The sequence below is a fragment of the Caretta caretta genome, chromosome 7, assembly GCF_965140235.1.
Source record: "Caretta caretta isolate rCarCar2 chromosome 7, rCarCar1.hap1, whole genome shotgun sequence".
NCBI lineage: Eukaryota > Metazoa > Chordata > Testudines > Cheloniidae > Caretta > Caretta caretta.
This window is the reverse complement of record NC_134212.1, coordinates 78,296,463-78,316,053: the sequence shown is the minus strand read 5'-3', so window position 1 is coordinate 78,316,053 and position 19,591 is coordinate 78,296,463. Positions and strand designations below refer to the sequence as shown.

Sequence of the window (19,591 nt, the reverse complement as noted above, 5' to 3'; positions counted from 1 at the left end):
AGGCCTGCAGATTCTTAAGGAACAAGCTGCATTTGCTTTGCAGCTTGGGATCCCTAACGCCATTCCAAGTCCTTTTCTTTCTGGGCTTCTCTCAGATGTTGAGTTGTGTGGGAGTGAAGAACAACAGATGATGTCGCTCCCTGACTTATATAGCTTTAGCTATGGCTGGAACCCTTTGGTTCAAAAACAGTTCCCAGCCCAGTTTGTGGGAAAAATACAGGCCCCCAAAATGGAGTCCCGAGTCATGTGAGCTGGTCACATGCCCTTGCAGAGTCATAGCAGCCATTACTTTCATATTGGCCGAAACGTTCACAGGAAGGCTCACCGGGAGAGGGATAAGCTTCTCCTCAGGCCTATTGTTCTTCCTAATGGCCCATTACCCTCAATAGGCTCTTCACAACCAGCTATTTAGACTGGAAGCATCTAGTGAATGTCACCCAGGCGTGACTACATGTGAAAATACAGATACATAATCAATATTCATTATTTCAGATACAAAAATGATACATGTATACAAATAGGATAATCATATTCAGCAAATCATAACTTTTCCAATGATGCCTTACATGCCCCATCTTGTACAAAATGCATCATAATTATGCCATAATCATGTTATAATAATATCACTATGAAGAATATGGGGTGCAGTGTCACACTGTGATATCTTTATGCTCTTATTGATGTGTTAGAGACGGAGGTAGCACAAGGGATACTGACATACAAACAGGGAAATCAACAAACTATGCATATATTCTGGCTGATGCACTGTAAATTATGTTACGGGGGGGAGGAGGAATTGGACCGGGCTATCTTCAAGAACTTACTGAAGAAAAAACCTTGAGTGTAAAAGTGTACTTTGGGGGTGAGTGGGGGGGTAGCACAAGAATGTTTAATAGTTTTGACTTTTTCACACTTAACTATGTGAGATTTAGGAGTTTCACATTGATCTTTGGGCATAGATTCTGTACACCTTTGCTGAAATGAAATGTTTCAAGTAGTGTACAAGAACATTATTATAGCTAGGTCTGTTTCTAGTAGTGCATTGCATTTTTTATTTTTTCACAAAATAAATAAAAATTAAACCATGACCACAGCCTATTAAGTGCATGAGGCCTAGAAACCGTGGAAAGCTTCTAGACCTATGTCTGTAATCATGATAATCTTTTCCATTTCTAGACTGTTGTAGGTCTTAATGCTAGTCTAAGAATTGGGGGACATACTTTGCACAGTTTTGTATTCAGACAATTAATAACCCCACTCAGGGTGAGTAAAATATTTAGGAACCATTTTAATCACAGTTCATCTAATTTCTTCTAAAATTATAGGTATTGATTCTCCAGTGAAACATGAAGGTTTAATAGATATCATACAAAGGAAAATTGAGGAGACTGATGGAGAGTTCCTGATTGGCCAGCAGAAGGAGTCTGCACCTTCTGTATGGGCCCCATTATTTGATGGTTCTCACCAGATGCTTGTCCAGAAAAATATTGTGTTTCCAGATGCAAATAGTGAGATAGTAAGTCCTAATGATGGCAAAGGAAAGAAAAGAAGAGCTCCACTTCCACCATCTGATAAGCTACCAAACAGCTCAAAAACACAGATGAGCACAGATCAGCTGGACAAGGAAAACGTGTGGAAGAAGCCTGCCATTGCACGTAGGACCTCTTCTTCTTTTGATGCCAAGTTATCTTCCATGATGCATCAGTTGCAGAGGCCCATTGCTGCTCCTCGCAAACTGGTTCCTTGCAGGAAAAGCAGCTCAATTGATAGTGAAAATCCTCTCACTTCAGTTACTGAGACAGAGTCTGAAACCAAATCACTGCCAGCTCCTAGACAGAAATCCATCAAAGAAATACTAGACCCTAGATCATGGTTGCAGTCACAGGTGTAACATTTAGTTTATAAAAGTGACCAACATATAAAGTTTACCAGCATTTGACATTTATCAGTGACCTGAGTCTTTGACAAGAACTTGGCCATTAGAAATATTTTTAATCTAAGCCCATACTTCGTATTGCAATCTCAGCCCTGCTTGTCACTGTCAAGATCTAAAGAATTCTCTAGCAAAGTATAAAGGGTACTCTGTGTGTGTGTGTGTTTTGTAGAAGGGAACATCTCCAAGATATTTAAACCTTGAAATTTCTGCACTACCCTTAAAGCGCGGTCATGCTCTAAAAAGTAATTCCAACGTTTGTTTCAGTGACTCCATATCAGATGTGCTCAATTTATTAATTAAGAAGTTTTTGAACAACTCTGCCAGCTCAGTCTGAGATCTACGAGATTTTTTTTCTGGCTCATGTACTGTCAGAATTGACCAATGCAGGTTATCCATTAATTCTGATAGCACTCAAGACAGAATAGTCTCGTCTCCTTCTAACTGTTGGTTTTGAAATGCTAATGGAACTTTTTTTTAAATCTTATTACCTAAAAATTGATACATATGATTGATTACACATAGAAAGCACACAAGATGTCATTTTTACAGTTACTTTTCTGACCATTGTAAGGAACGAGGCACTCCATATCAGAAGACTGTAATACTGCCTTTCCGCCAGTTAGTGGTAGACCAACTTAAATGCAGAGTCTTATTACTAGTATAATTTGTTTTTCTTTTCCCCCTCACTTTTTTCTTTGACTTTGAGACCTCACGTGTAGGTGAAATCATTTTAGGTCAAACAACCCCATTGGGTTTGTTCACCTCTTTCATGGGAGCTACAGACTACAGTGAGCAGGAGACTTGCTTGGGCTACTGCACGTGATCCTCAATGTATGGAGAGGCCTCGTGCTACCATCTTTCTGGGTGTCAGAGTACAGGCCACTACATTTCCTCCATGGAAACAACTGCATCACACAAGATGCAGACTCCTTTACACTAGAGCCTTATCCAGAAGCAAAGGACTGCTTGCTCGTCAGCCATCAAAAACACTGGAATTCAGATCTGTGTTCTGAAAATCTTATCAGTAATTTTACATACAATTGTTCGTATAGCAGCAAAGCCTTCAAAATAAACCATTGGCTTTGAAGCTCAAAGGCAAGGGATAGTATTATTATAGTAACAGAAATCTAATATTCCACTGAGCCTGATGCATTCTGAATTGCTAGTGTGTGTTTAAAAAGAAATAGTTTTAATCCTAGGAAGAATTTTGGAATAATATTAAACTCAATTATTTAGAGATTTTTTAATTTCTAGACACGTTCTTTACTGTTTCAGATGTTGCCTTCTTAGTTCATACAAAGATCAAAGTATTTTTAACTAACAAATGTTTAGTGCTAGATGCCTCATGGAGTTATAAATTAGCCTGGTTTATAACAGTTGCTAAATCTCTATGTTGGTTGCCTTAGTCAGGTTTTTTTTTAATCAGGTTTTTTAAAATCTTGGTTTAGTTCTAAAGGGTAGTTTGTGGATCAGAAGTTTTTAAATTTCTCAGGCATGAGTTCTGTTTTTGTCCTTGTGCATGAAGTGGAAGCTTTCTGGTTGTAATCTTGTAAAAGGATTTACAAATGGAATTCTTACTAACCTATTAGTTCATTAGAGTCCATGTATTCTGCATCAGAGTAAGGTTCCCACTTGCAAATCCTTTTGCAGGATTGGGGCGTTAAGTTTTTAAGAGTGCCCCTGCTCAATCTTCATTTCATCATGATCCTCTTTTCTGACATTGACATCTGTAATCATTCTTGCAGCAACAAATCATCATGTTACAAAGGTGGGAAAATAAGTAGCAGAAGCAGACAAACTAAAGAAAAAATACACGATTATGTGAAATTGGACACCCTCAACTAATTGGACTGCAGAACAGAAATACAGAGAATAAAACAAACAGAACTATTTTTAAACGGAATGTTTTCCGTGATGTATTTGCTGCTCTTTCAGCTTCAATCTAACAATGCTGTTGGAAGGAAGGATATGTTGTTTTTCCCTTTTTTGACCAAACTACCAAACTAAATAAATAGTTATAGTTCAGAGATTTTTAAGGCCAGAAGGGCCATAATGATTTGTTCTGATCTCCTGTATAACAAGCCACTGAATTTCATCCAGAAGTTCTTCCATTGAGTTCAGTACCTGTATTTTGAACTACAGCATATCTTTTAGGAAAACATCTAGTGTTTATTTAAGGACTTCAAGTGATGGATAATTCACCAATTGGCAAGCGATTCCAGTGGTTAATTATTACTGTTAAAATGTGCGCTTTATTTCCTGTTTGAATTTTTCTAGTTTCAGCTTTCAGCCATTGGATCTTATTGTGCTTTAGTCTACTAGTTTAGAGCCCTCTACTATCAAATCTTCTCCTTCTGTGTAGCTAGTTATAGACCACTATCAAGTGAATACCTTAATCTTATTTCAAGGAATGTTTCCTGATTTCTGATCATTCTTCTCTGAGCTTCTCAATTATTTCAACATTCCTCTTGAAGTGTGGACTCAATATTTCAGTAGCGATTCTACAAATACTATGTACAGAATGTAGCAGGGTGGTTACCCGCTCCAGCCCTGACAGGGCTGAGACCAGTCCTGGGAGAGGGCTGCGACTGTGGGGAAAAGCCCAGGCTGATTAAGGGAGCAGCTGCAGTTGTGGCCAGCTCTATCTATAAGAGGCAGTGAGCCAGGAGCCCTGTCAGTCTCCCTCTGCCTGTAGAGGGAGAAGGGCCTGGCTGCAAGGTGCTGAGCAGGACACCTAGATTGGAGCAGGGCTGGGGAAGGGCCAGAGGAGCTGGGAGCTCCAGCCTGGAAAGCCTCAGTCTGCAGGCCTGACTATGGGCCAAATAGGTGCACAGTTGCAGAGGGACAGCCCATGGGTAGGTGGAGGCAGCAGGTCCAAAACCCTCTTGCCTGTGATGAGTGGCGTACACTGCAGTCTGCCCCCGATACAAGGGGCTAAGTGGGGACTGTCAGTAGCCCAGACTGAGGAGAGGTGGGGTTAGAAGGTGGGGCCTCCCCTGGGTGGGGAGACCCAGAACCTGAGTGTGTGGGGGTATTGCCAGGGGGGCAGCACCCCCAGAGAAAGGGGCACTGGCTCCTGGGGGGGGCATGGGAGCTGGCAGTAAGGCGGATCACCGGCCTGCAGAGGGCGCTCTGGTGGCTGGACACGCTAATTCCTGATGATTACCAGCAGGAGGCGCCGCAGGGGTGAGTCTGAACCTTTACGCAGAGTAATATTACCTCCCTACTTCTACTTGATATTCCCAAAGGATCACATTATCTTTTTGCCACAGCATTTCACTGAGAGCTGACGATGACCAAAGTTGTCTTCAGAGTCACTCTTTCAAGAATACAATCCATCATCCTCCAGTTATGACCTACATTATTTGTTCGTAGACCTTGCATTTGGCTATACCAGAACACTCTTAAGTCCAATTGAAAAAACAGTCTAGTTTACTCTGTAAAAGTGACCTGGCCTCATTCTTTACTACACCAATCTTTGTGTCCTCTGCAAACTTTATCATTAGTGATTTTACATTTTCTGCCACATCATAAATTAAAAATATTGAATAGTGTTGTGCCAAGAACTGATCCTCTTGAGATCTTACTAAAAACATCCACTCTCATTGATTCCCTATTAGTATTACATTTTGAGATCTTTCCGCTTGTTTTAATCTATTTTAGAGGCCATATTGATTTTATATAGCACTAGTATTTTAATCAGAATTGTGCGCAACTAATTCACCTACCTTACAAAATTCTTAAGTATGTTATATCAGTGCATTAATCTTTATCAGCTAAACTTTACATATCAAAGTAGGTATAAAGCTCATTTGACAATACCTGTTTTCCATGTAACCATGTTGACTGGCATTAATTACATTTCCATCTTTAAATGAATCTTGTATCAGCTGTTCCTATATTTTGCCTGGGATTGGTACAGCATTGTTTTTTTCCAGACCTCTGGAACTTCCCTACTGTTCCAAGATGTATTAAACATTAACTTAATTGGTCCAGAGAGCTCCTCAGACACTTCTTGTAAAAATTCATGGGTACAAGTCATCTGGATTACCTGTTTCAAAAGTATTCAACTTTTGCAGATGATTAACGTCGTCTTTAGCTACTGTTGGAATAGAAAGGGTTTCAACATTGATTATGAATTGATATCACATAATATCCTTTCCAAACACAGTACGAAAATAATGTTTTTGCATCATTGGTAATTTTATCATCTCTATTAATGGATTTTTGTCATTGTTACAATCTTTTTCTGATTTCTTTTAAAAAAATTATTTTCATTGCCCTTAAGTCTGTTGCCATAGATTTTTTTTATTCATACTTTTAGCTTGTCTTGTCAATTGCCTACAATTTAACTTGTATTTATAGCCATCAACTTCTATTTCCTTCCTATTATATATTGACTTTTTTATTGCTGCTTTCACATCCCCTGTAAATCACGGTTTTTTAATTAAATAAACTATGTATGTGTGAGAGACAGACAGACAGGAATTATAGCAATTTGGGCATCTAATAAAGCAGTGGTTCCCAAACTTGTTCCGCTGCTTGTGCAGGGAAAGCCCCTGGTGGGCCGCATTGGTTTGTTTACCTGCCGCATCCGCAGGTTCGGCCAGTCATGGTTCTCAGTGGCTGCAGTTCGATGCTCCAGGCCAATGGAAGCGGTGACCAGTACATCTGCAGTATTTCTGCGGAAAAGGACCTAGGGGTGACAGTGGACGAGAAGCTGGATATGAGTCAGCAGTGTGCCCTTGTTGCCAAGAAGGCCAATGGCATTTTGGGATGTATAAGTAGGGGCATAGCGAGCAGATCGAGGGACGTGATCGTTCCCCTCTATTCGACATTAGTGAGGCCTCATCTGGAGTACTGTGTCCAGTTTTGGGCCCCACACTTCAAGAAGGATGTGGATAAATTGGAGAGAGTCCAGCAAAGGGCAACAAAAATGATTAGGGGTCTGGAACACACGAGTTATGAGGAGAGGCTGAGGGAGCTGGGATTGTTTAGCCTGCAGAAAAGAAGAATGAGGGGGGATTTGATAGCTGCTTTCAACTACCTGAAAGGGGGTTCCAAAGAGGATGGCTCTAGACTGTTCTCAATGGTAGCAGATGACAGAACGAGGAGTAATGGTCTCAAGCTGCAGTGGGGGAGGTTTAGATTGGATATTAGGAAAAACTTTTTCACTAAGAGGGTGGTGAAACACTGGAATGCGTTACCTAGGGAGGTGGTAGAATCTCCTTCCTTAGACGTTTTTAAGGTCAGGCTTGACAAAGCCCTGGCTGGGATGATTTAACTGGGAATTGGTCCTGCTTCGAGCAGGGGGTTGGACTAGATGACCTTCTGGGGTCCCTTCCAACCCTTATATTCTATGATTCTATGATCCCTTGGCCTGCGCTGCTTCCAGCACCCCCTATTGGCCTGGAGCAGCAAACTGCGGCCACTGGGAGCCGTGATCAGCTGAACCTGCGGACGCGGCAGGTAAACAAACCGGCATGGCCCGCCAGGGGCTTTCCCCGCACAAGCGGCGGAACAAGTTTGGAAACCACTGTAGTAAAGTGTTCAGTATTTTTTCACACTACTTTTGACCTTCTTCTCAATCAATTTTGTTCACTTGCACTTAGGCAAACACTGCTTTTTATTTCAGTGATCAATTCATCTTTATCTGTCAGAATAAGATCCAATATTTTTTAAAGAAATTAGCATATAATTGGTAAACTCCAAGGTCACTTTAGTACTGGCAGCATGAGTCCTCCAGCATTTATTCCCCCAGGTTGTAATCCCCCATGGTAAGGTCCCATAATCCCCCATAAGGTGCTTTATGAATGAAAACGTTGATGTATAAGCATTCAAGAGCCTTTGCTTCCATGTTGGCAATTCCAAAACAGGAAATGTTATCTTTGGTGTAGAGCACCAACCCTCACCATCTTTCCAATATAGATTTAGCCAATAACTAAGGGTATGTCTACACTTACAGTGGATCGACACTGCGGTGATGGATCCACCAGAGATAGATTTTAGTGGGTCTAGTGTAGACAGTGCAATAAGTCGACCTAAGCTACATCGGCTGCAGCTACATTATTCACGTAGCTGGAGTCGTGAAACTTAGGGCAGGTCGACATTACAGGGTTAAGTTGACCTAGCATTCCAATCTGTGAATCCTCCCATCAGGTTGCAGTAATAACTATGCAATCTCATTACTCCTATTCAGACTATTTTTACCAAACAGATTTTTCTTCATTCTTACAGAGGCAGACTCTTCTTTTTATCAAGGACTCACTGGTGGGTCAGAATGACCTGCTTATCACAAAAGTGGTGTGGAAAAAGGAAGAAAGATGGAGAGGTTCTTAAAAAAATGCATAGGTATTTATTTCACCAGCAGCTAACTTTAGTCACATTTTCCTCATAAGTTTTCAGTGCTCTGACTGTACACCACGCATGCCCAAAGTTGTTTCTCCCTTTCCCCCATATGAGGAATCCATAGTCTCTTTAAGGAGTCAAGTCCTGCCATGTGTGCCAATGTCCCAAATCCAGTATCTTCTTTGCAGGTGCTTTTTTCTTCAAAGTGTGCCATCAAAATGACCTTAGAAATAAAGCCATTGCTAGGGAATAAAGTGTAAACAAAACTTTTGGTGCAAACAACAGCAATGAGGGGAGGGAAAATAACTTTAAACAACATTTTGGGGAGCTTAGTTATTAAGTATTGTCCATAAAAGAGAACAAACATTTCAGTAATACACCTGAAACAAAGTTTTTGCAACTTTCCTATAGTTAAAAATCTAGATATGTAGAGGAAATGTTTATTTATTCTTCTACATTATGGATGGTTACATACTTGGTTACCAATACCGAAAAAGCTTCAAATTTCTCTTTATCATACACTTGCTAGAAATCTGACTTTCCTCTTTCTTCCTCCTTGCTTTTTCTGAGTTTCACTTTAAATGTCTTGATTGGTTAGAATTGTAACATGAATGTTTGTTTACTTTTATTGCTTTTTGTTTTTAATATGTTGTCCACCTCAAATGCTCCAATGGTCCTTTAAAAATGCAATTATATTGTATGTTTAATTTCAGCATTTTACTGAAGTTTGGTAAGGTACTGTTTCAGATTTCTCATCAGTTTATTTCCCAAGCTGTGAATATATGATACAAAATACATGCTGAAGCTTTTATAACAGTAGTATTCTGGGCTGGAACAATTGTAATCTGCTTTCTGGTTTACCTCGATCTTCCAAGTTGTTTGTTGAGGAGTAAAGCATGTAGCAGAGGGATAGTGTTACTTAAGTTGTCTGATATCTGAATGAATATAGTGGAATTCTCTTAATTGGCATTTCCTGGTACTCTGAGGACTATGCCAATTAATTTATCTTATCAGTTATGAGACTCCTGATATTTGCTTTTATTTCATTACTTGAACTAAAGGTAAGCAGTGTAGGAAGCATTAAAAAAATCCAAATCTTATTTGATTAGCATCCATAACTGAACAGTAAAGCAACATGAAATAAATAAAGGCCCACAAAAGGGGTGACTAGGTTTACTAGACAGCACCAGGCATGCAGCTTTATCCACAGTTGTTGAAATTCATTACCTTTATTTATTTTGGGGCTGTTGAGCGGGGTGCCATCTATCAGGGTACCTATTAAGTGGATTCTACTACCTAGAAAACAATACAACTCATTTGAAAATACTTGAACCTTTGTGTTTTAATATATTGCTAAAACATTTTGAATGTAGCACAATGAAAAGAGCAATGGGTGAGTTTTATGCATCTCATTTGTTACTTAATCATATTTGTATTGTCTCAGCTCTAAGTATTTTTTTTTTCAGGAACTTTAACTTCATGCTTAGGCTATGTCTACGCGATGAGTGCTACAGTGGCACAGCTGCAGCACGATAGCATAGACGCTTCCTATATCAACGGAAGGGGTTTTTCCATCATTGTAGGTAATCCACTTCTCTGAGAGGCAGTACCCTAGGTCAACAGAAGAATTCATCCATCCATCTAGCCATGTCTACACCAGGGGGTTAGGTCAACCTAATTATGGTGCTCAGGGCTTGAGATTTTTCATAGCCATGAGTGACATAGCAAGGTGTAGACCAGGCCTTAAAAATTAATCAGTTCATCCCAATCTAGGGTTAAAGAACAACCTGACACAATTTTATGTTAATGCAATTTTTAAAAATTGTGTGATTGAGACCTTGAGGACACGGGTGCTGGAAATAGTACACAAGTCCTATATACTGTGAACTACAATTTAGATGTCAATGATGGCACAACCTTTCATTTTGTAGAAATTTAGTAAAAGTGTTTCTTTACTGTGGTGCTTGAACCACTGGCTATGAGAAGATTAATATGGTAGTAATCTCTTGTACTGTACAGAATGTCCTAACTATTCTATGTGGTTTTTGTATGTAGGTGGACCTAATTTTTGCAATTGTATCTTAGATGTTAGCTTAACATGTTTACTTGTATTGTGATTTAATTTCATCTACGCTAATTGTTTTAATACTGAATAGGTATTTTATTTTGATTCAACATATTTGGAATTACTGCTTTAGTGTTCATTTGATTTATAATCTAATGTAAGATGCTTTAATAGAAAAATACAGATTTGAAAATTAATGTATTGTGAAATGTTGGAGAAGGATCTGAATTGTTTGCTGCTAAAATGTGGATTGTTTGCAACTAGAACTGTACATCCAAGATAAAAACATGTCTGCAATAAAAGGATTCTGTGTTCTAATTTTCTTTAAACTGGACTATATTATTTAGTTTTAGGATTATCAAGAATGTGGCTCATGGCTTTTGTAAAATCGAAGAACTAACTTATGTTTAACTACCTCTTGGCAGACAGAACAGAATGTGTAGTCTGAGTGCATCTGTCTAGGCTAGCACTAACAATAGTAAGCATCTTGACCTCAATCTAGTAATCAGAAGAGATGATAAAAATATCCACTTGACTAGCTAATATTAATTGCTAATACCCTGGTATATACATTATGTAGATATTTATAAACTATAATTGGACATTATAACCTGACATTCATCTTGTTTGTACAGGCATGTGCTAGTGCTATATTTCCCATTATGTCGTACTGCTTTCTTTATTCTGAGGGTATCCTGTAAGTAACACTGAGCAAACAAAGATTTAGAATAACCTAGCCTCCAAGACTTGTTTGGTGGCTTTATTAGTGAATCACTGTCTTTATTAAAACTGTTAAATTGTTTTCTTGGATGGAAAGTAAAAAATTACAGTTCTGTTCACTAAATGAAACCTGCTTGGAGCTCTGCTAATTGAAAGCAAAGGGCACTATGCAAATAGGGTGTACTTTTTGTCCAATTATAAAAGAAATGTAAAACTGTTACAAGAAGGTAAATTTAAAATTAAAATGTCTGAGTGATTTGAATTAATGGAGAAAAAAGCCCATCATTCTCATTCTCTCTCTCTCATATATGAAGAACCGGTGTTTTCCAGAAATTGCCATATTTTTTTCCAAAATGACTTCATTTCCAGAATCGTTGATCAGAGGGTGGGTGGGGCATACAGGGTCACACCCCCAAGATTTCCTCCTGGAGACACCTGACTCCTCCCCAGGGCAAAGGGCAGAGGTGGTGCATGGGTGGGACCCCCCCCCCCAGATTTCTGCCTGGAGACACCTGACTCCTCCCTAGGGTGCAGGGCAGAGGCTACGGGCTGGCTGCTATTGAGACTCGCCACCAAATTGTCCCCTCCTCACACAGATCTTGGCTCAGAAAAACCAGCACCAAGCTTCCTGAGGGCAGATAGGGCACTTGGCAGCGGGGCACCAGGCTCCCTCGCCATGCTGCAGAGCAGACAACACTCACACCTGTTCTCGGCAGCATCCATAGCACCTCTCCACCGCTCACCTCCCCTACACACAGCTGCCTTCTGCCCTCTCCCTCCAGCACACAGCTGGCTCTAGGCTCTCAGTGCCCAGCATCTGTCCCCCACCTCCCCTGCACAGCTGGCTCCTTCCTGCTCCCCTCAGCACACAGCTGTCCCAGCTCTAGCCCTCAGGGCCTAGCATCTGTCTCCCATCTCCTGCACACAGCTGGCTCTAAAACTGACAATTCCATTGTAAAAAGAAAATTTTAAGTGTCTGTAAACATTGTAATGTAGGCTACTGCATTTTCGTGCTGTAAAGGATTCATATTGCTCATGTTTGTCAATACATTATTTTTTGTATTAATGTAATACATATCTGAAATTTCAAAAATATACAGCTTTGAAAATCCAAAATTACTCTTTCTGTTGCTGGAAAATACTGGCCCTATTCATATGGCATCTGCAGAGCAATATTCTATGGATGTGGTTGTAGGGCCATAAGCCATTTCAAGGCCTCCTCTGTGACGTGGATATCATCCAGGTCAGTTGGGGCATTGCATTTTGGTGGTTTGGATGTTCTTATCACAGTTGCACAAAGGGGAGTCTTTGATTTTCTATTAATGCAGCAAGTAGCCGCATCTTCCATGGCTTGTTCAGATTTAGTTCAATGTGGTCCAAAGTCTGAGTGGCAGGTTAAAACTGGATGAATGGCTTGTTGGGTCAGTAACAATGTGCTTATTTGGAATGGTAGACGAGGTCCAGGCACTTTTCCGTTCCCTGGCCTGATCTAGACACATGACGAGGTCACACATGGTCCATAGTGGTTTTTGTGATTTCACATGGTATTGGGGTATGTTATCCATAACCTGCTGAGAAGCTCGGATAGTCTTCAGCACGTTTAAGTTCATGCTGTGGCTATATCTCGATGGGTAGCTGGAGGTTTGATGTTTGCTTATCCAGAAAGCCACGGCAAAGGTATTGATTTTAAAGTTCCCATGATGCTTTATATGGTCTGATGCAGCTGCCTATCCACAGTTGGGTACGGCAGCTTCTTGTCCACACTGGTGCACAGTACCGAATACATCAGGGCCAAGGCTGATGTTCATAGCACCAAAGCAGTTGATCCCTAGCTTGTTCCTGCTCACTTTTGAATAATGTTGTTCTCCTGGGGGAATTCTGCACCAAAAAATTAAAAATTCTGCATACAATATTTTCAAATTCTGCAAAATTCTGCATATTTTATTTGTCAAAATAACACAATAGAATCACACCAGTTTCAATTATTATTGGTCATTTATTTCACAATACCTGCCAGCAAATATGTCTGTAACAATACAGACAACAAAAGATTCAGGAATTTTTTTTGACAAATAGATCCCTTAATAGGCATATTAATACAGAACTCTGAGTAATAATTCATTTAAACTACACTAAAGAGCTGTATTTCCCACACCCCTCAGAAGTAGTGCAAAGGCTTGGGTAATGAGGAGCTGAGGGAGAGGGAAGTAATTGCTGGGAAGAAGCCTGGGTGTGAACAGTATGGAACATGTTTTTGGGGGCGCAGGGAGGGATTGTTAGGGAGCTTCCCCCAGGCAGACCCTAGCCTCTCTCATTCAATCAGGCACATCTGCCCCCACACCATGTGTCCTTGCACCCCCTGTCCACCTGTGTCCCTCTACCCCCACTCAGATAACCACTCCCCCATCCCCATATGGCCCTGCATCCCCTCTCACTGTCCCCATGGGTCTCTGTGCCCTCACTCTTGCACACCCTGTTCCTATGTAGCCCTGCACCCCCTACCCCATCCCCAGGTGGCCCTGCTCCTCCCTCCCCCCTGTGACCCTGTGGTTCCACTCCCATTCAGACCATGGTCCAGTCTGTCTTCCCCCACTAGCCCTTATGAGCCCCTGTCTGTGACCCCCCAAGCAGTCCCATGCTGTCTGTCTCCACATAACCTCTGTCTCCTGACCTGGCCCAACAGGTACTGTGAAGAAGGCACTGCAGGCTCTTTCTCTTCCCTAGCTGGCCAGGAGCTGCTGCTCTGTTCTATTGCCACAACGCCTTCTGGTGGGCAAAAGGTGGAACTGCAGCAACTTTTCTGGCAGAAGCTTTTTCTGTGCAAAAAATTTAAAATATGCCTGGTTCATTAATTATGTGTGCACGCAGTGGCCCAGAATTCCCCCAGGAGTAATATTGACTTGAGTCTTTGCTTTAGAGCAGTGTTGGGCAACTTGCGGGCTGCATGTGGCCCATCAGAGTAATCTTTTTGCGGCCACGAGACATTTTGCTGACATTGACTGTCCACAGGCACTGCCCCCCACAGCTCCCAGTGGCCGCAGTTTGCAGTTCCAGGCCAATGGGAGATGCGGGAAGAAGCAGCCAGCACATCCCTGCGGCCCATCGCTTCCTGCAGCTCCCATTGGCTGGGAACAGTGAACTGCGGCCACTGGGAGCTGCGGGGGGGAGGGGTGTGCCTGCAGACGGTCAATGTCAGCAAAATGTCTTGCGGCCTGCAATCCGATTACTCTGATGGGCCACATGCTGCCCATGGGCCACAGGTTGCCCACCACTGCTTTAGAGGTGGTCATGAAAGATTACTGTGCCTTCAAGAATGACACCGAGATATGTTGTCTTTGAGTCATTATGCACAGGCAGAAAGTAAAGACTACCGATTTGCTCAGATTTGGTCTCAGCTACCACTTTTGGAAGTACTCCATGATCTTAAGATCAGATGCAAGGGTCACTTCAAGTTCTTTAAAGCTATGGGCCTGAGTTGCAAGTGCCAAATCATCCACATATGCAAACTTCTGCTCTAGAATATCATTAATAATTGCAAAGTAAGCCAATACAGTTGAGTGATTTAATGAATCATGTTGTAACTAAAGTTGCTGCAGTTTGCTTTAAGGGAACATATCAAAATAAGATGATCTCTTAATATAACCATTACCAAAATGGTTATATTGAGTTTTCCCATCTGTGTATAATATATTCACATAATCTGTCTGCAAGACATCAAAATAAATTGCTTCTCAAGGGGAAAACCTCTTTCAACATTTTTATATATAGATAGTTTTCTACAAGTTCTTTATGTACATCCCCAAGACAAAACCATAGTGACTTGTGAAATGTCTTTTATACTGTAAATGCAATATAGTTGTAGCTATGTTGGTATTAGAGAGACCAGGTGGGTGAGAAAATATCTTTTATTGGACCAACTTCTGTTGGTGAGAGAGAAAAGCTTTTGAGCCAAGAAGAGCTCTGTGCAACTCAAAAGCTTCTTTCTCTCACCAACAGAAGTTGGTCCAATAAAATATACTATCTCACTCACCTTGTCTCTCTTTTATACTATAAAGGCTGTTTTCTTACAGGTCTCTATAAACTTCCAAAGTAACAAATCAACACAAGAATTGCTGTTATGCGTCAGAATAGAATTCTCTTTCTGACAGTGGCCAGTGCCAGCTGCCTTAGAGGAAAGTGCAAAGAATTCCTGCAGAAGGAAGTTATAGAATACCTTTATCAACAGATAGCTTATTCCTCATCCCCATTAGTTAGAGGTTGGTTATACACAAAAGCATGAGTCTTAATATTCTTCCAAAATGCTTGGTTATTTTTCAGTTCTTACTATTGTAACTTTAAATATTTGTATAATTTTCCAGTCCTCTGAAACAAGTTCTTGGCTGCAGTGGTATCTTGGGACAATGGATTTCACAATCTAGTGTGCATTGAGTTTTAAATTCCTTTATCATTTTTGAATTTGCCACTATCTCATTGAATGTTTTCTTGGTTTTGTATTGAAGGAGTGAATAACTTCCCTGTCTATATTTTTTGTGCATCTTTATTGTGTCCTCTCTTGTCTTCTCAAAGACAATTCCAATCTTTTCACTCTTCAAAGGTTTATTCTTGCCGCCATATCACTTTTTGCCAATTTCTGAAATCTCTCTCTTGAGTTGAGGTGATCAGAACTGAACATGCAATTTCAGCTGGGAGGGTGCTATTGATTAAGAACATATTTTCAGTAGTAGTCTCCCTCATTTCTTATGTAGCATAACATTTTCTTTGCTCAATGAGCAATTTAGTCAAAAAAGGAGAGGTCTTCATTGAGTTATTTGTAAAGATGGTGTGCTCTCTCTCAAGATAAACTCACTTTAGAAAATAAAGTCTGGGTATAATTATGGACAGTTCAACATCTGACTTATGAATATTCCACCAGACGCAAACACGCTGAGGTATGCTGAGCATAAGTAAGAGATTTGTGTCTACGTTACCATTTGGAAAAAAAATTTTAGTAGTTGCTGCTCTTCCTGTGTTCTGAGTGATCACTTCTCCTGTTCGCTGCTGCAATTGATGCAGCAGGTGCCGATTTAGCAGGTCTAGTGAAGACCTGCTAAATCGATGGAAGAGCGCTCTTTGATTGACTCCGGTACTCCAGCTTCCCGTCGACGCAGCACAGTGAAGATGACATCATAAGTTGTAAGAATGGACATGAGCAAGCACTGGAAGAAGAAAAAACAGTTACTAACCTTTTGTAACTTGTTCTTTGACATGCGTTGCTCATATCCATTCCACGACTCGCCCTCCTTCCCCTCTGTAGGAGTTAGCTGGCAAGAAGGAACTGACAGGGTGTGGAGCGAGCAGTGCACCTTATACTGGCACATAAGCACACAACACCAGAGGGCACTAGAGCAGCCCTACAGATACCAGTGAGGGAAAAGTCTTGGGCAATGGATCATGCAACACGTGCACACCTAATGCAGAATGGACATGAGCAATACATCCTGAAAAACCATAGTTACGGAAAGATTAGTAACCATTTGTTTTTTCCCCTTATTTGTGGAGGTTTGGTATCTTCTTTTCCTTTGCTTGTTCATTCTGTTTATTTGGAGATGCTAAACACTGCCTTTGTAGGAATTACCTTGCAATTTAAAAAGGAATTGGTTCTATACAAACTTTTTTGTGTGTGTGCTGCTTCAGAGGGTTAAATTGTTGCTGACTGCTAGCTTGAAGACATTGCTACAAGGAATTATGTCCCTGGTGAGCATGGGAAATTGTTTTCCTGGCCTTACTTGAGGTTTCCATTAAGTATGATTCATTGGCATGGAATGTCTTGGAGCTGTGGAGAAGAACCAGTAAGATGAGGAAATCAGTACTCTTAGCTTTGAACTAGCCTTAGTAGGCTCTGTGTACAACTGGTGTTTTGATAGTCATAAAGCAACAGTTGCCAGCTGGAGTTATAGGTCATCTGTTCCTCTGTGCAGTTCATCTGGGGCATGAGTGAGGAGCCAGCTTCTCATGATCAAGCAAAAGCAATACAGTAGAACCTCAGAGTTACAAACACCAGAGTTATGAACTGACCGGTCAACTACACACCTGATTTGGAACTGGAAGTATGCAACCTGGCAGCAGAGACCAAAACCAAACAAACAAATGCAGTACAGTACTGCGTTAAATGTAAACTACTAAAAAATATACAGGGAACGTTTTTTAAAAAAAAAATTGACAAGGTAAGGAAACTGTTTCTGTACTTGTTTTATTTAAATGAAGATGTTTAAAAGCAGCATTTTTCTTCTGCATAATAAAAGTTTCAAAGCTGTATTAAGTCAATGTTCAGTTGTAAACTTCTGAAAGAACACCCATAACTTTTTGTTCAGAGTTCCGAATAACCTCCATTTCCAAGGTGTTTGTAACTCTGAGGTTCTACTGTACACAATATTCATAAAGGACTTCTGGACTCTTGTAACAGGACCAGACTCTTTGTTTAGAGGGAAAAATAAAGTATTAACCTGTAGCTCATCAAGGATTATTTTTATAGGGGGGACCATCATTGTGGTACATACTGTACAAATGCATAGCAAAAGATAGTCCCTGTCTTGAAGAACTTACCATATTGAATCTGCTTTCAGTCTTTGAAACTAGCTCATTGCCCATCTTGCTATATTGGACTCAGCGTTGTGGCACTTTACCTTTGCATTGCTTCATGCAATTGAAGACCCCCGGTTCTGGACCCTGACAACACGAGCCAGGCCTCAAATTAATTTAAGGTAGGATTGGAGTACAGGCTTAAAACAGGCGTTCCTGCTGGCTGCAAAATTTGCCTGTGCACCAGTAACAACAGTTCTGTGCATCCACCACAAGTAGGTCCTAAACACTATTCAAATCTAGTTTGTGGCATAAGGATTGATTAGAATGGGAATAAAGAGGTGTGAAAATACTAGCAGCTGCGTACTTTGATCAATCTGCTATAATGTACTACATTAGGAAGGGATTTAAAATACAGCAACTCCTCACTTAAAGTTGTCCCGGTTAACGTTGTTATGTTGCTGATCAATTAGGGAACATGCTCCTTTAAAGTTGTGCGATGCTCCCTTATAAGGTTGTTTGGCAGCCACCTACTTTGTCCACTGCTTGCAGGAAGAGAAGCCCGTTGCAGCGAGCTGGTGGGGGCTTGGAACCAGGGTGGACCAGCAGCTCCCCGCTCCCCTAAGTTCCTCAAGCAAGCTTCACAATCATCACTGCTGTGTACGGTATTAAATTGTTTGTCTAAAACTCATACTGTGTGTATATAATATAGTCTTTTGTCTGGTGAAGAAAATTTCCCTGGAACCTAACCCTCCTCCCCCCTTCCCCCCCTTTACAATAATTCTTATGGGGAAATTGGATTCGCTTAACATAGTTTCACTTAAAGTCACATTTTTCAGGAACATAACTACAATGTTAAGCGAGGAGTTACTGTATATGCACACTATTCCCTTATCTCTCATAAAACGTAAAGTGGGTTAGCCGTTAGATCAGGTATTGCTCCTTCATCAGCATAATGAAGGCAATATCAATGTCCCATAACAAGAGGTTTCCAAACTCTGATCCTTGGTGTTGTGATGGTCTGCAGAGAGCTAGTTAGTCATAGGGTATTTGCTCCTTACTTCCAGCTGCTAAAGTGCTTTAAAAGACAACTAAAAATGCTGTAAATATATTGGTATTACTTTTCCATGGTAACTGGTTTAGTTGCCACAGGGATGTTAGGTGATGGTGAGCAGGAAAGAAGATGCTCCATAGAATCACAATTGAGAGGGGAGGAAGCCTAAGAAAAGCTCTGCAGTAAAAGTGGTGCAAATTATGATTATTAAAGAACGCCTAACAAACATAAGGTCAGTGGTTCTCAAACTTTCACATAGCAAGCCTCTGAGTGCGACCTCCCCCATCCCATAAATTAAAAACACTTTTTAATATATTTAACACCATTATAAATGCTGGAGGCAAAGTGGGGTTTGGGGTGGAGGCTGACAGTTCGCAACCTCTCATGTAATAACCTCCCGATTTCCAGTCTGAGAACCCTTGCATAAAGGTCTTCCAAAATCTAAGCACCAAGAACTGAGTGACAGCATGTCTGATCTGGTTATGGAAAGCTGAAAAAGTTGCCAAATTAACTCTAAGGTGGTAGTCTAAAGTAGACAGATATTTAGAAAATTATCAAGTACATTTTGTACAGATCATGTGAAAAGTTTAATGCAGCTGGTGTCATTGTTCTATTTTCTTTTTTATATTATCCCTCTTTGCTAGACTCCATTCTAGTAGGTGGGAGGACTTGAAATAACTTATTTCAAGCTGCTTTTCCTGTAGGACACAGTAAGTGGAGGTAAGAGTCTGGAGACAACTGTCAATCAACCTCACCACCCTCTTCTGTGATAAGCACATTGATCCTTGATCCATTCCCTTTACGCTTTGGCCATTATTATTAAGTCTAACTTGGCCCACTGTGGCTTACAGTGCTAGTCATCTGTCTCTGAAAGGCCATGCAATTTGTCTGACACAAACATTTACCTTTA

At 40.7% G+C, this 19,591-nt stretch overlaps 1 protein-coding gene across 4 annotated transcripts in view; it reads left to right on the top strand.

The window, feature by feature from the left end:
- The window catches only part of RTKN2 (rhotekin 2), a 354,426-nt gene extending 343,759 nt beyond the window's left edge, over positions 1–10,667 (top strand). For all 4 annotated transcript variants that reach the window (XM_048859307.2, XM_048859306.2, XM_048859308.2 and 1 more), the window contains one exon: positions 1,326–10,667. In XM_048859307.2, coding sequence (XP_048715264.2) covers positions 1,326–1,891 — 566 coding nt within the window. In that variant the 3' untranslated portion in view covers positions 1,892–10,667. The remainder of the gene's footprint in view (positions 1–1,325) is intronic.
- Positions 10,668–19,591: the final 8,924 nt, after the last annotated feature.